This window comes from Globicephala melas, chromosome 7 (assembly GCF_963455315.2).
Source record: "Globicephala melas chromosome 7, mGloMel1.2, whole genome shotgun sequence".
Classification (NCBI taxonomy): domain Eukaryota; kingdom Metazoa; phylum Chordata; class Mammalia; order Artiodactyla; family Delphinidae; genus Globicephala; species Globicephala melas.
Genome location: NC_083320.1, coordinates 18,231,860 through 18,248,195, shown reverse-complemented (window position 1 = coordinate 18,248,195; position 16,336 = coordinate 18,231,860). Strand labels below are relative to the sequence as shown.

Sequence of the window (16,336 nt, the reverse complement as noted above, 5' to 3'; positions counted from 1 at the left end):
ATCTAGTTCAGGGGTGGTCCTGCCTTCGGGAGCCAGGCAGATCAGGTCTGAGAAGGCACACAGTAGGGAAGGGTGGGGTATGAGGGGAAGTGAAGGTCACTTACCCTTGAAGGGAGCAGCTGTTTCTCAGCCCCAGCTAACTGTTGCCCTGTGGTCAGGGATGCCCGGTGTTAGGGGGTCTTCCAATTTGTCCAGAGAAGCCCCGAGTCTTGATTATTTTAATTAAAAATTTCCTGAGTAAAAAAAACATTCAGAGGTCTAGCTACAACTCCGACTGCAGGACCCAGCGTGCCTGCCCTCCCCACCGCCTGCCCCACTGCTGGCTGCTGCCCCTCAGGCCCTCCTGGAGGGGGCGCTCTCAGCCTGGCCGCCTCCCATTGGCCGGTGGAGTTGCTGGAGGGGGATTTGAGCCCAGCAACCAGCGGCAGGGACTGTGACTGTTACCCGGGGCTGGCCTGCAAGGGCAACGGGGAATGCCAGGAGGGACGTGCCCCACCTGGCCCTGCTCTGCAGCCCCGTGGCCTCTTCATTAATCAGGCATCAGCCCCGAGCTGCGCTCATTATCAGCTCAGCTTCTCGTGGCACTGCCGGAAGATGCTGATTAGCCTTTGAAGAAATGGCCCCCGCGTTTCCCTCTTGTCCTCCCTCTTTCTGCCCGTGCTCCTTCCTGGACACCCACCCCGGCCCTTCTGCTTCTCGGGAGGAATCTGCTCCCTCTCGCGGCTGGTGGCAGGCCTGTCTCTGCCAAGCCCAGGCCAGGGACAGAAAGGACCAGGACCAGGGGGCAGGGAGGCAGGAGCGCCCCAAGGAGTACTCGGAGTGCAGAGTTTCGGGACTACTCAGGCTGAGGTCACTGGGCGGAGGAGGGGGAGTGAATGCGGGGTGGAGACTCAGGGTGGCGGGAAGAGATGGACAGCCTCCCTGGAGGAGGGAATGAGAGGGCAGCCTCAGGCTGTTATCAGTGTTTCCCTGTCCTTCTCCTGGCAATGCCACCTCCTTGGAGCAGCTGGGCAGAGGGGGTGGGGACAGCCAGAACCGTGGACAGGAGGCCTGAGGGTTTGGGGTTTTTGTTTTTTGTAAATCCTGGTGGAGGCTTAGGGTCTTGGAGCCATCCCACATGAATGGCGGGTGGGAAGGCAGGAGGAGGACAGAGACCCCGTGGGTGGAGATAAGAGGCTTCAGAGTGCTGTGTGTTTTCCAGAAGAGGGAGGGGGTATCTGCAATTCTTCCCCGGCGCTCAGGCCCCGAGGAGGCCGGGGTTGGCAGCGCTGAAAATCCAACCTCCCCCCCCCCCGCAAATGTTCACCATGCCCTTGGGACACCCATTTTCAGTCAGAGGGGGAACAGTTCCAGAAAGACAGGCACAGGCAGCAGCAAGAGAGTTCAGAGAGGAGCCACGGGATGATTAAGGGGAAATGGAGGATTGATTTAGGAGGAAAGATTAAAGGAGCTAAATCCGTGGCGCTTGGCTCAGCGGTGACTAAGCGTGGACAGGATAATAGCTTTACAAATGTGTGAAAGGTGTAAATACCAAAGGGGGGGAGGGGAGGCGGCTCGGCGGGCCAGGAGAGCGGGGCTGGGGGCTGAGGAGGCCCCCGGAAGGGCTGGGGGCCCTTGGGCGACTGCCCGGTAGGGCTGGCTCCTCTCCAGTAGGGGTGCAGGGGGAGCAAACGGGGTGTCGGGGAGCCCCGGGTTCCAAGCTGGGGTTCCATTTCGGGGCCGCAGCTTCGCCGGCCTGTGCTGACCTCCACGTCCCACTCCCGCCCCGCTGAGGATCTGAGGCCGCGGGTTCAAATCCCATCCGAGTCCCTCTGCGTCCCTCGGCACCGGGCCTTTCCCTCTGCATCCATCCGCTGGGGCCCGGGCCGCCGCCCCGCCGTGCCGGCTCGCGCCCCTCGCTCCTCCCCGGCCGCGGAGCGCGGCGGGAGGCGGTGTCTCCCTCCGCGGTGGAAGCCTTTGGCGCGGCTGTGTGCGGAGGTCACTTTGCCGAGGAGCCGGGAGCCGGAGGAATGCAAATGAGGCAAACCCCGGGAGGAGAATGGAGGAGCCCGGAGGAGACCGGAGGGAGGGCGCCCGGGCGCCGCGATGGATGCCGGCCCCGCGGGAGGGAGGAGGGGGGCGGCGAGGAGCACGAGGCGGTGGGTGCGGCCTTCTGGGTGCGGCTGGGCCCAGCCTGGAGGCTCGGGCGCACTCACCCACCTCCTCCATCTCCTCCACCTCCTGGGTCTCGGTTCCTGAACTCCCTCCTGGACACGGATGCGATCCACTGTGTAGGCAAGCTCTTAACGAATAACTTTGCATCGAGGGCTGGAACGTCAGGGAAGGACTTCGTTACAAATTAAAAATATTCCCGTCTGCAAAACTGACTTTCTAGGGTTTAAGGCCTATGCGGTCACTACCTGGGAACAGGTTTGGCTGTTTACCTGCGTCCTGGAGACCCCGCTCTCTCCTCTCCAGTGGAGACGCGGCGCTCCCTGAGATCACCGTGTTCTTCCACGGCCCCAAGGGCTCCGGGCTCCCAGCTCCAGCTCGGCCTCAGCCTGGCCTCAGCCTGGAGTCGTACGGCCTTGACTGTCTCCTACTTCTCCACTACTGCCCACGCGTTTACATTTGCTCAAACGTCGTGCCCATTTCCTCCTAGACTCACAAGCACTTCTACCTTGGAGAAGAAGTCGCCTTGAAGAGCACCTGGGTGGCTGGGGGCTGGGGGGATGCTGCGTTGACCCTGAGGGGGAGGGCAGGCGCACTAGGGCCGGGGTGGGGTGGGGTGGGGGGTATTCTCCCTGTGTCTGACTGTGGTGTGATCGGATGCCCTTCCTGGGTGGATGAGTGCGCTTGCTCTGGGAAGCTTTATACTCTCCAACCCAAGTCGAATTCCCGTTCCACTCTCAGGGGACTTGGATTGGTCTCCCTATCATACCACCTATCCCAGCAGTAGTGATTTGCCTGTCCCTGGGATTGTTGGTTTTGTGTGCTTTGTTCACCACCGCTGTATACCTGGCTCCCAGCCTAGGTGCTCAATAAACACTTTTGGAATGAATGAATGCCTTTGGGGCCAGATAGCCAGCTCCCTCAGGGCAGAGACCAGTGATTTTGTTCTCCGAATCATCCCCAGTAGCAGGCATAGTACCTGGCGTATTGTACAGGCTCAAGGAACGGTGTTGGACAAGTAAGTGTGATGTGAACACCCACCATTTCTTTTTTTCTTTTTTAAATAAATTTATTCATTTATTTATTTATTTTTGGCTGCATCGGGTCTTCGTTGCTGCACGTGGGCTTTCTCTAGTTGCGGCAAGCGGGGGCTACTCTTTGTTGCGGTGTGCGGGCCTCTCAATGCAGTGGCTTCTCTTGTTGTGGAGCATGGGCTCTAGGCGCACGGGCTCAGTAGTTGTGGCATGCAGGCTCAGTAGTTGTGGTGCACGGGCTTAGTTGCTCCACGGCATGTGGGATCTTCCTGGACCAGAGCTCAAACCCGTGTCCCCCCGCACTGGCAGGTGGATTCCCAACCACTGCGCCACCAGGGAAGTCCCCACCCACCATTTCTTAAGCACCTCCTATTCACTGGGGCTGTGCCAGGTATGTTTCAGCACGCAGTGGCTGTTAGCGCAGAGTCCAGTGCCAGATCACCTGGTTCCCTCCTCTGCCACGTCATGTGACTCTGGCCAGCTCCTTACCCTCTCTGGACTTCCACTGTCTTGTCTGTAAAATGGAGATGTTTAGAAACCTCCAATAGAGGGTTTTTGTGAGAATCAAGGAGTTAATTGATATAAAAGGCTTAGGACTATGCTTGACACAGAGTAAGCACTGAATAAATGTTAACTGTGGCTATTATCTGTGTACATTATCTCTTTCCTCATAACACCTCTGACATGCCTATTATTATTCCTGTTGTACAGATGAAAAGTGGCGGGTCAGAGAGGTTAAATGACTGAACCCGAATCCCACAGACAGTAAGGGCAGGGCTGCAGGCCTGTGCCCTCCTCTGATAGGACAGCCAGATCTCAGACCCTGGGGGGTTTGCTCTGACAGAATTCCATCCTCTCCCACAATTGCTGAGAGGGCCTTTACCAAGGTGCATGATGCCGTGTGAGAATGGGCCCAGTGGGGAGCCGAGATCAAATGGCCGCACCGTCTTGGCAAGGAGATTCCCTAAATGGGCTCCCCTGCTTTCTTGAGCACCTTGCACACATCCCTCTGGACTTATCTCTGATCTTCACTACTAACCTTAGGAGGAGGAATTACCATTCCCCCTTTTACTGATAAGTAAACTGAGGCTCAGAGAGGTTAAATCGCCACCCACGGTTGTTTGTCCAAGGCTGGGGGCAGAGCCAGGACTTGAACCCTATTCTGTCAGCTCCAAAATGTGCACCCATTTTTCCATGTTATGAAGCTTAGGTGGATCCTTTTCCAGCACCAGATTCAATGGTCGATCTCTGCCCCAGTTTGGGCCTTACTGGTCTCCACAACACTCTTATTACTAACATTGAGGCCTCATGTATATGATGTTACCTTGCAAATGCCTTTCACCTACTTCATTTCTTTTGAGACTTATAACAAACCTGTGAACTAAGTCGAGCAGGAATTTCTATCCCCACTTGACGGATGAGGAAACTGAGGACCAAAGAAGTAAAAAAATCACTTTACTAACCAAGGTTACACAGCTGTCACTGGTGGAGCCAGAGCTGGGATCAGGGTCTACTGACCCCCAGGGGGGTGATGGAGGTTAGTGGAGAATGCTGGGGCCCAGTGGGGGGTGGGGGACTGGGCTCAGGTTCTGAACGTGCCCTCTTTTTTCTGTATGTCTTTGGATATGTCCCTTGCCATCTCTAGGCTTCCAATTTGGCCTTTGTACAGTGAGGGTTTGGACTGAGTTACCTCCCGGTTCTGACCAGCGCAGACACCTTAGGCATTCTGAGTTGGTACTATCTTCCCTGGCGAGGACAGAGGAGGAGAAGGCTTGGAACCTGGGTGCTTGGGCCACCCCTGAGTGAAGCTGGGGCCCCAGGACCATCTGAATTGGGATGCCGGCCACAGTCCAGGGCAGATGAAGAGGTACCCACTTCCACTGGCCCACTCTGGACCCCAGGGCACTGCAGGATTAAGGGGAGTTCGCTCCAGGGGCCTAAGTGAGAGGCATGGGGCCGGACCACATCAGGAGAGGGCTGATGGAATTTGGAGGGATAAAGCAGCCATGGAAAAGAGGGCTGGGGGGAGGTGCCAAGGCCTCGGCAGAGGCAGGGTGCCCAGAAGGCACTGGAGATAAAGCCCAGGCTGCAGATTAGCGCTGGGATTAGCCCAGCCTGGCTGTTCCTGGCTGCTTCTTATCTCCTGGCGGCCCGGCGGAGGAGCCCTCTCCCCCACCGCTCTGAGCCCTGGCCCTGCTAATTGCCTGTTAACCCTGTGGGCTCCTTGACTGCAGGGAGGATGAGGGGTGGGTAAGAATGCGAGGAAACGGGAGCTGTGGACAGATGGAACTCAAGGGACTGAGAGAGAAGCCACTGCTCAGAGGAGCAAGCTCTGGACTGATCTCTCCGACCCTGATCATCGTCTAGGGCAGACCTGGAGGGGAGGGAAGGGCGCCTGGGGAGGGGTTCCTGGCTTGGGGAGGTGGCTTCAGGCCCAGGGAAAAGTCAAGAGGAGGAATACAAGAGTCAGTGACTGGACACCTACACTGGAGAATAGAGAGAAAAGGAAACAGTATAGAGATGCAGCGGGCAAAAGAACAGAGAGGCTGGGGGGCAGCCAGGCCAATGGGAGAAAGACGAGGCCAGGGGGACGGACAGGCTGACAGAGGGCAAGGGACAGAGACACAGACCAGATGGATAACTGATCAGATGCTGAGGACAGACAGGCCAGGAGGATGGAGAAAGACCTGAGAGAGAGACAGATCAGGCGACCGAGGCTAGGGAGATGGACAGACCCAGGGCAGGGTCCAGGCCAACACTAAAGGGGAGGTGGTCTGAGAGGGACAGGCAGAGGGCTGGCAGGAAGGAAGCTGGTCCACGGGTCTGCCTGCAGCATGGACACAGACCTATCTAGAACCCGTCCAGCCTAGGTCTGGAGGGCTTCAGCCCAGGGCCAGGGGGATGGACCTAGGAGTGAAGGCAGAGAGCAAGGGAGGGCCGAGAAGAGGGAGAGCCAGACGGAAGAAGAAGGTGGGCTCTGAGATGGGGACAGGGCCCAGAGGCTGAGGCTGGTGGGGGGGGGATCTGGAAATAGCCCCTTGGCCCATCAGGGCACATCCTAGCCCAGGAGCTGCCCCTTTCCGTGGCTGGACTCTGGACCCTCAACTCCTGTCCACACACCCTCCTCTGGGGCCATTCAGGAGAGAGCAGTGGACAGCCAGTGGGACCCTGTGGCAGAGCGGCCGTGCCGTCTCCATGGAAGAAGATGTGGGCTGTGCTGCTACCAGAGTTCTGCCACTTAGGAGCTGGTGGTTCCACCCGCTGCTGCCTGCCTGGCCCAGGGACCGTCTCCAGGGCAATGCTCTGCTCTGCTCTGCCCCACAGTCGGGCCTGACCCGGGCTGTGCAGGTGTCCTGGCCCTGCCAGTCTGGCCTGTCTACTCCCTGCAGACCATTGTCCATCAGCAGACCCAGAGTCCTTCCACCCATCTCCCTTTGTCACCCCCACTCTACACAGTCGCCTCAAGGGCAGGCGTACCAGGTAGCCACCACCATCTGAAGCCATTGGAGCCAAAGCCTTCCCAGTTGGCTCTGCCCTGTACAGGGAGAGTTTCAGTGTCAGGTAGCCCGTGTCTGTGTCTATGTGGTGGAGGTATCGAGCAGGGAGGCTGCCCCAGCCCCACCCAGGTTCAGGAGGCTACCAGACTCATTCATTCACTGAACACCTACCAGGTGTTTTATAAGCACTAACTCTGCTTTGGCATCAGGCTCAGTTCTGCTCGAATCTCTGCTGTCATTTACTTGCTGTGTGCCCTTAGCCAAGTCATTTTCCCTCTCTGAGCTTCCTCAACATGAAATGGGGGCTACAATGCTTACCTCATGTGGTTTTCTTGGAGGCTCAAAGGAGAAACTAGATCAAAAGTACAGGACCCAGTACAAAGTGGGAATGTTTGATAATGTCCACTTTGCATTCCTTCCCTCGACCTCACTCCTCCTTCTGCAAATTGCACTGGGCTCTGGGGATACCAAGATGATGAAACGGGGCTCCCAGCCTCAGGGAGTCCATGGTCCCATGGGAGAGACCATGACAGTGCCCAGCGGTCAGGGTCAGCCGCTGCACACCGGGGGGCGCGAGTGAGCAGCTCACTACTGGGATTCCCCCATGCAGCCCATGCCTTGTTTAGCCTCCCAACTGGAGCACACACTGAAAAACGGCTGCAGCAGCAAGAGCTGATTCCAGCATCTTCTTGGCCCAAAATAGGAAGGGGATGAGTGCTTTGAGATTTGGGACAAATACTTACATATTCCCCCCATCTGCCTTGCCCCCACCACTGAGGACACAGGGATCTTGCCCTCAGCCCTCTTCAGGGCTCTCCTCCCTCCAGTGGCATGTAAAGCACAGGTCTAGAGTCAGCCTGTCTCGCTGGACTCTTGCCCCTTCGACTAGGGCCTTTCTACTCACGGTGCGGTCTGCAGACCAGCAGGTTGTTAGAAATGAAGAATCTCAGTCTTGCTGCCCAACACACGTTTACTGAATCAGAATCTGCATTTTAGCAAGATCCCCAGGTGCTTTGGGTGCACATTAAAGTTTGAGAAGCACTGATCTTGGAGACCTTGGCAAATCAGCCAACCTCTCGGAGCCTCAGTTTCCTCATCTGTAGGATGTAGGATCATTGTGAGATTCGATCGGAAAGAACATATTAAGCATTTAGTGCAGTGCCTGGGGCAGAGCAGATGCTCTGGGACTGTCAGTGATGCCTACTCCTGCCCCCAGATGGACACACAACAGGGAGCTGCGGCAGGGGTGATACAGACAACGTCAAGGAGTGGAACCCAGAAGGTGGCGAGGGTGCAGAAGGAGGGGGGAGGGACAGGTGAGGAATTGAATTGAGAGGCAGCAGATATGGAGAAGAGAGTAAGGAAGGTATAGAGGAGTGGAGTGCAAGGGAAGGAGGGATGGAGGAAAAGGGGTCGAGCGTTGAGACTCCAGTCTTATTTCAGCTGGATGGGGTTGAAGCAGGAGCCGGGGCTTGGGGTGCTGTAAGCTTGGGTTGGGGGAATTGCCAGCAATGGATTGTGGGAACACCTTGGGTCTTGCATCTCAATGAGTTCCACCTCTCCCCCTAAGCTGTGTGACCTTGGGCAAGTCACATCACCTCTCTGAGCTCTGGTTTCCTCATCTGTATTAATCAGGCTAATTAAACCTACCTGATACCAGAGTGGCTGAGGAGATGAAATGGGGTGGCAGATGCTGCCATGTTTTGTAAACTGTGCAGTTCTTGTTATTTGCGCGCTTTTGTTTTGGGAATCTGAGGCAGGGTGTTTGGGTGATAGAAGAACTGTCTTGAGAGGGGAGAATCAGCAGGGCAATTAAACTAGGGGGATGGGGATGGGAGACAACCCTGCCTCACAACGAGGGCACCCCCAGGCCCCCAGTTCTTAGAACTCCTCGCTCCTACTGCCCTCCACCCAGCCCTCTCCCTTCCACAGCCTCCCTCTGGAGCCAGGCACTTAGGAGTCTTTTCCCCTTACACTGCCTCATGCCTTTTCTCCCAGCTTTCACCAGAGTGAAAATGTTCCCAGGGACAGAGGCCGGGGAGAGAGAGAGTGATTGAGTGCGCTGACCTCCTTACCCCCAGGGAAGGTACCGCCTGTGATGGGTTTGACCCGGGGGCTGGTCTCTGTGGGGTGAGCCTGGCAGGGGGGAACTCCCATCTGCCTCTCCCTCAACTTCCTCCCGACCCCAGCTGCTAGCAACTCCCATCGGTAGCTCTGTCCCCGCCAGAGCCTCGGCTTCCATCTCCGGGGCTGCAGCGCCATCTGGTGTTCACATGGGAGGACTCTCTGCAGAGGAAAAGCGAGATTGGCTGCTTCTGCGCCGGCAGAACCGCGTATTAAAGTATTCCTTGTGCCCCGCCCTGGAAGAGGTGCTGGACTCATTGCCCCTGTGCAGCATGAATTCTAGTGGGGGGAAGATGAGCAATGAACAAGGAGGCAAACAGATAAGCAAGATCATCTCAGGTCTTGATGAGGACTTTGAGCAAACCAACAAATGCTTTTGATGAGGGGAGGCTGACACTGGGAACGTGTGTGTGGTATAGGAGTGTGCATCTGAAGAAGGGACACTTAACCTCAGGCTTAGAAGATGAGCAGCTAGCCATGCCAACTGGGGGCAGGGGAGCATTCCAGGAGAGGGAACTGCGTGAACAAAGGCCTGGGCAGGGAACTCGCTCCGAAACTTTGAATTTGTCTCAGAGATCTGGGAGTGGAAAGGCAGGAGACAGAGGCAAAGGTTACCTCATGTGGAGACTTTCAGGCAAGGGAAGGAATTTGGCTTTATGCTCTGGGATATGGGAAGCCATTGGTGGACTTCAAGTTGGCAAGTGGCTTGATTGGATCTCCTCAGTTTAGAATGAACACTCTGGCTACTGTGTAGTGAATGGCTTTGGAGAGAGAGGCAAAGACCGATGAAGGGCACCAGTTAGGAGCCTGCCGCCGTGGCCGGGGGGGAGATGATGGTGAAAGGGGAACATGAGATGGAAGGAGAGTAGATGGATTCTAAATAGATATTGCCTGGGACAGCAGCTGCATTGTATGCCTGGTCACCCCTGTCCCATATCCCAGCAACCAACCTACAGGGAGAGGGAGAGTTCAGGGATTCTGACTTGAGAAACTAGGTAGGTAGTGGGGCCCTTTACTCATAAGAGGAGAATGGGTCGGGGACAGGATTTGGGAAGACATCAAGAGTTCTGCTAATTTTTAAAATTTTATTTATTTATTTATTTTGGCTGTGTTGGGTCTTCGTTGCTGCACGCGGGCTTTCTCTAATGGCGGTGAGCGGGGGCTACTGTTCGTTGCGGTGCGTGGGCTTCTTATTGCGGTGGCTTCTCTTGTTGCGGAGCACGGTCTCTAGGCACGCGGGCTTCAGTAGTTGTGGCACGCAGGCTCAGCAGTTGTGGCTCGCGGGCTCTAGAGCACAGGCTCAGTAGCCGTGGTCCATGGGCTTAGTTGCTCCGCAGCATGTGGGATCTTCCCGAACCAGGGCTCGAATCTGTGTCCACTGCATTGGCAGGCGGATTCGTAACCACTGCGCCACCAGGGAAGTCCAAGAGTTCTACTATTGATATGTTAAGCTGGAGGTGCCTTTTAATCATCTAAGAGAGGATGTCAGTAGAAATGATGGAGCTCAAGGGAGGCTGGGCTGTCGGTTGGTTGCTGGGATATGGGACAGGGGTGACCAGGCAGGTCTGGTGGCCGTCACAGGGGACAGGGAACCCTAAGCCTAAGGCATTGTCTTTCATCTCCCCCTTCCACACCCCCGCCCCTCCCGCTCCTGTCTCTTATTCCCAGGTCTATACTCGCTATGGGAAGTGTTATACCTTCAACGCGGATCCACAGAGCTCACTGGCCAGCCGGGTGGGGGGCATGGGCAGTGGCCTGGAGATCATGCTGGACATCCAGCAGGAGGAGTACCTGCCCATCTGGAGAGAGACAAGTACGCAGGCGGGAAAGGGACAGGGGCTCCGGCCTGGGTCCTCTGCCTAGGGTGGGTTTCCAAAGGTGCCCATCTCTACTGTGCAGACGAGACGTCGTTTGAGGCAGGCATCCGAGTGCAAATCCACAGCCAGGAGGAGCCACCCTACATCCACCAGCTGGGCTTCGGCGTGTCCCCAGGTTTCCAGACCTTTGTGTCCTGCCAGGAACAGCGGGTGAGCACCTCCAGCTGGGTCCTGGGTCAGGCACAGGGCTGGGCCTTTGGGCTCAGAGGGGATGCTGACCAGATCTGCCCCCCAGAAGCTCACATCCCACCAGCCCTCACATGGACTTTACTGGGGCTGTGGGCGCCGGAGGGCCGGGTGGGAGGTCTGTGCGTGACCCCGTCATGCCCCACCTCTGCAGCTGACCTATCTGCCCCAGCCCTGGGGCAACTGCCGAGCGGAGAGTGCGCTCAGGGAGCCTGAGCTTCAAGGCTACTCAGCCTACAGTGTGTCTGCCTGCCGGCTGCGCTGTGAAAAGGAGGCCGTGCTTCAGCGCTGCCACTGCCGGATGGTGCACATGCCAGGTGGGCACCCCACCCCCTGCCAGCTCTCTGTGTCACCCTGCCAGGCTCCAGAACCTCCAAGGGCAGAACACTGCTCATGTGCAGGGGGGCAGGTGCACGTGTATGACAACATGTGTGCATGTCTCTGCCCACGTGAGTGTACATGGTATGTGTTCGGGATTTTATGCATGTTTTCACGTATGCATATGGGATGCACACGTGCATGTCTGTGTGCCTGTTAATATGTATTTATGCGTACATGTACTTGTGCATATCTGTACTTTTGTACTTGAGGTTGTGTGCATGTGCTTGAACACGTGCATGCAAATCCATGTGCATATGTGTGTGTGTGCAAGCACGCATGGATTTACGTGCATATGTGCATGCGTACATCTCCATGCTTCTATGCACAGGCATGTATAAATTCATGTGCACACATTTATGTGTGTGCATGCATGTATGTGCCCACATTTGGGAATATGGGGGGGGAGAGTGGATGGAACTATAGACTCCAGGAATAATCTTCTCTCCTTTCAGGCAATGAGACCATCTGCCCGCCAAATATCTACATCGAGTGTGCTGACCACACACTGGGTCCGTGCTGCCTTCTCCCCTCCCCACCTCTCCGGCCCCCTCCTCCTCTTCGTCTCTCTGTGCACCCTGGTCCTCACTGCCTTGCCTCCCCTCCTCCCAGTCTCTTCCTGGGTGTTTTTTTTCCCTGGGGGTTGAGCCTTATCCCGTACCTCCAGGGGTCTGAGGACCTTTGCAGTTGTGGTAGAGAGAGCAGGGTGGGGGGTTGCAGAGAACCGGAACTGAGAGTGAAGGGCGGGGCTTCTCATCTTGCTTCAGCCAATGAGCTTGCCTCTCTGGGAAAGTGAAATGTCTTCTCCCTTGGTATGAGAAAAGATGTATTGCTGGCTACCGGTGTGGGTAAGGCAACCCCATCTGTCCATAGGTGTCGCCTGATCCACACTTCATTCATTCATTCATTTATTCATTCTACAGGTGTTTGCAGCCTGCACTGGGGCCAGAGGTAAAAGTGGGAACAAGAGCTCTGCTCTTGTAGCGCTTACCGCCTGGCGGGGCTGTGGACGGGCATCACAGCACCGCGTGTTAGTCCTTGTGTAGGGGAACCTCAGCGATCCTACAGGGCCCCAGCAAGGGCATGCAGCCTCACCTGGGCAGGCAGGGAGGATTCCCAGAGGGAGTGACATATGAGCTGAGACTGGAAGGATGTGGAAGAGTCAGCCAGGTGAAAAGGGGGGACATGTTCTAGGCAGTGGGAACAGCTCGTGCTAAAGACCTGTGGCCAGAGAGAGCGTGTGTGTCTGGAGCCCAGAAAGGTCAGTGTGGCTGGAGGTCAGAGAACAAAGGAGGGCTTGGAAAGAGCGGGGGAGGCTCTGGGAAGCCAACAATGGCTTAAGGCAAGGCAAGAATGTCTTCTGATTTTAGGAAGGGGACCCTGATTAGATGTGAGGATGGATAAGCGGGGAGGAAGACTAGGAACAGGGTGACCGGTCAGGAGAGCTCGGCGGTAATCCAGACGCTGGGGCCACGGGGGCGGCTTTGAGGTGCTGCGGCAGTAGAATCACACCTTCTCTGTCCCACACACCAACTGCATCTGCCAAAGGGGTGATTGAAGCGTGTTTAATGAAGGAACAGATGTAAGTGGGGATAAGGGAACCACAAGGGGTGGTGAGACTCCACAGAACTAAGGAGCCTTTCTTGCCCCCGCGCCTTAAGGGGCAAAGGAAGGGGTTGCTACTGGCACCCAGAGAGGGACCTGTGGCTGTCTGAGATGGACAGGAGCCGGGAGCCGGGACCACAAGTGAGGAAGCCTGGCATCTCTCCCCTCCTTGCCCTGTGATCCTGACGGGGCCTCCCATTGGCCAAACCCAACCCAAAGCCATAGGACAGGGAGTCTAGGTGATGCATTTGGCAGAGATTGGCATCCTGGGACAGAGCAAGGTGGGGAGAGTGGAGAGTGGATCTGTGGGGGCGAACATACTGAGCATAATAACCCTGCCCATTTGTCCTTCTGTCCGTCCATCCATCCATCCATGTATCCACTCATCCATCCACCCATCCGTAGGCATACGTGAACACATGCATACATCCCATTCATCCCAGCATCCTCTCCAAGCCCCTCATGTGTCTGAGGCCTCATGTGGTTAATTAGCTCTGGTGGGTGGCCCGTGCCCTCCCTCTGAGCCAGGAGGACCTCTCTGTCCCAGGGGGCTGGGCAGCAGAGGGATGAGCCTATAGGAGTGTGCTGGGGGTTCTGCCTCCGCCCACTTTCTTGGATGGTCTGAAGCTGGTCCAGGAAGGGACTCCCAGCCAGTCTCCCCCAGGCAGTGCCAGTGCTGGCCAGACCGGGCCCTCAGTTTGGGTGTGCCTGCCTCAGGACAGCCCCTAAGCTTCCTCCCTGCAGCTGGTGTGCCTCTGGGCCATCCCACCCCGCACAGCAGCTGGCGCCTCTGTGTTGCAGATTCCTTGGGTGGGGGCTCCGAAGGCCCATGTTTCTGCCCTACCCCCTGCAACCTGACCCGCTACGGGAAAGAAATCTCCATGGTCAAGATCCCCAACAGGGGCTCAGCCCGGTACCTGGCAAGAAAATACAAGCGCAATGAGACCTACATACGGTATGTATGTGTGTGTGTGCGTGCGTGTGTGCGTTTGTGAGTGTGTGTCTGTGTGTGGTGGAGGCCACCCTCAACAGGCCTGGTGCATGGTGGAGGCTGGGAGTGGGCTGCATCTTTGTTAATAATGAGTCTCCTGCCAGGAATGCCTTTCACGATCTTTTTCTTCTAGCTAACCCCTACCCATCCTCCAAGTCACATCCTGTGTCTCCACCTCCAGGGGAGCCCTTCTTAGCCCAAACACCTTTCATCTGCACCCCCACAGCACCCTGTACATACTTCTGTCGTTGCATTTACCCACTGTTTTGTGTTTGCATGTCCTTTGCACGTCTGTTTGTGCGTCTTTCTCCCCCAGCAACCTGGAGCCGCTAAATGCATGTCCAGTGAATGCTGTGCAGAGGGAGAGGAACTGGAAGGGATGGGGGAGGAGCCAGGTGGCCCACAGGAGGGGTCCCACTGAGCCTTGGGCCTGGTACCCTGCAGCCAATCTACCAATGCTGAGCATCCTCTGAGTGCCAAGCCCAGCGCTGGCTCCTATGGGGACAGAGATGATTATAACACAGAACTCATGCCACAGTTTGCGGATGGGGCCGTGTTTGAAGGTGTGGGACTGATTCTTAGGCCCCAGTAGAGATGAATGTGCATAGGGGAAGTAGAGGAGGCATGAGCTGGGCCTCTGAGCATGCCGGGTTTGGGTCCGTGAGAAGAGGAGAGAGGGGAGGCATCCCAGTTAGAGATCTATGGGCTGATGTCAAGACCAGCCTGAGCAGCAGGGAGGCTGTGTGGAAAGAAGCAGATAAAAAAGCGGTTTGGATAAGAAAGTACAGTGCAGCTGATCATGGGCAGTCTTGAAGGTCTGGAAGAGGAATTCTGGAGTAGACTGTCAAGCAATAGGGAGGCACTGAAGGTTCTAGAGAGGTATAGGGATGGGTCAAAGTGAAAACTATTTGCTGCTTTAGAGAAGGCAGGGTTGGGGCGGGGAGTGGGAATCTTGCCGGCCCAGGAGTTTTGTTTTATTCTCCCAGGCCCTTTGCTAGCCCTCAAAAGATGAAGCTGACAGGCATCTGGGCCTGTCTCACCTCACAGCTTTTGGGAGCTTCTTGGCACAGGGGGGCCTCAGATCCGGATCTGCTGGGCCTGGGATGTCCCGCCAGCCGTCTCCTCAGGAAGACGGCCCCTTAAGGATACCCTGCTTCCTGTCTCTACAGGGAGAACTTCCTGGTCCTAGATGTCTTTTTTGAAGCCCTGACATCCGAGGCCATGGAGCAGCGAGCAGCCTACGGCCTGTCAGCCCTGCTGGGTGAGCCCCAGCCCCGATTCCACAGGGGTGGACCGGACCCGCCTGCCCCCTCTGACCCTGCTCTCATGCTCCCCAGGGGACCTCGGGGGACAGATGGGCTTATTCATCGGAGCCAGTGTGCTCACGCTGCTGGAGATCCTAGACTACATCTATGAGGCAAGGGATGGGGCCCTGGTGGGGGCCACCCAGATGGGGAGGGGCAGGTAGGAGGAAGGGCTGGGGGGAAAGCAGAGGGGCAGTGCAGGCTTCCTGGTGGAGCTGGACTGCCGGAGGTCAAGCTCAGGGTCATTTACCAGCGTCCCCTGACTGGTGGGAAGGCCCGAGCGCACTGAGGAGTCAGGAGAGGGGGATGGGTGAGGAGGACTGGGGTGTCCTAGGGGGGGTTTGCTGGGCCAGCAAGTCGTATGAGGTGGGCCTGGTGGGGCCCGTCCTTCTCCTCTAGCGAGTTTCCTGAGCCCACTGCTATCCTCCCACCCCGAACCCCCAGGTGTCCTGGGACCGACTGAGGCGGGCGTGGCGTCGTCCCAAGACCCCCCTCCGGACCGCCACTGGGGGCATCTCCACTTTGGGGCTTCAGGAGCTGAAGGAGCAGGTGAGGGTGAGCGCTGTATACAGCCAGCGTCCTCTCCCAGGACTGAATCCCCCCATAACTTCTGAACTAGCCTGCGGGGGGGGGGGTTCCTGGGCTCCCCTGAGGCCTCTGCCCCAGGGGACAGGGTAAGGCTGGCTGTGTGAGGCCTGGGGGTACCACGTGAGCTCTCCCCGTCCCACCCGGTCTTCGCCTCGCAGAGTACCTGCCCAAGCCAGGGCCGCGCTGAAGGCGGAGGCACCAGCGGCCTGCTCCCAAACCACCACCCCCCGGGAGGCCTCTTTGAAGACTTCGCTTGCTAGGATGGTGCTGCGTCCAAAAGGACCCAGGAGTCTGGGACTCCAGCCCAGATCCCCACCGTAGCCTCCCGCTCTTAGGACCGAAGTCTTGGGGGCAGCCCAAAGCTGAGGGGAAGAGGGCGGTGCTCACTGGGAGGGTGGGGACTCGGTCCCTGCTCTCACCCACCCTAGTGCCAGCTGCTTTGCACAAGGGTCCCTCTTGTCCACACCCTCCACCCCCAGGCTGGTGCCCAGGGAGGGCTGGGGACCAGGCCATGGGCCCCAGTGGAGGGGAGGAGAAAGGGAGGTGGAAAAAGGGGCCCACCCCAGAGGGGGTGGAACCCTCTGTACATTTGTATATATTT

General features: G+C 57.1%; 1 protein-coding gene and 1 long non-coding RNA gene across 2 annotated transcripts in view; one reads left to right on the top strand and one right to left on the bottom strand.

The window, feature by feature from the left end:
• LOC115843791 (uncharacterized) overlaps positions 1–634 on the bottom strand; it is a 17,567-nt gene extending 16,933 nt beyond the window's left edge. The window contains exons 1-2 of the long non-coding RNA XR_009564545.1: positions 497–634; positions 105–233 (exon numbers count right to left, since the gene is read on the bottom strand). This is a non-coding gene — a long non-coding RNA (uncharacterized lncRNA). The remainder of the gene's footprint in view (positions 1–104; positions 234–496) is intronic.
• The window catches only part of ASIC4 (acid sensing ion channel subunit family member 4), a 22,774-nt gene extending 6,438 nt beyond the window's left edge, over positions 1–16,336 (top strand). Inside the window, exons 2-10 of the mRNA XM_030839472.2 lie at positions 10,475–10,619; positions 10,706–10,833; positions 11,024–11,186; positions 11,703–11,759; positions 13,654–13,807; positions 15,013–15,104; positions 15,181–15,260; positions 15,592–15,696; positions 15,894–16,336. Of these exons, the coding sequence (XP_030695332.2) occupies positions 10,475–10,619; positions 10,706–10,833; positions 11,024–11,186; positions 11,703–11,759; positions 13,654–13,807; positions 15,013–15,104; positions 15,181–15,260; positions 15,592–15,696; positions 15,894–15,995 (1,026 nt within the window). The 3' untranslated portion in view covers positions 15,996–16,336. The remainder of the gene's footprint in view (positions 1–10,474; positions 10,620–10,705; positions 10,834–11,023; positions 11,187–11,702; positions 11,760–13,653; positions 13,808–15,012; positions 15,105–15,180; positions 15,261–15,591; positions 15,697–15,893) is intronic.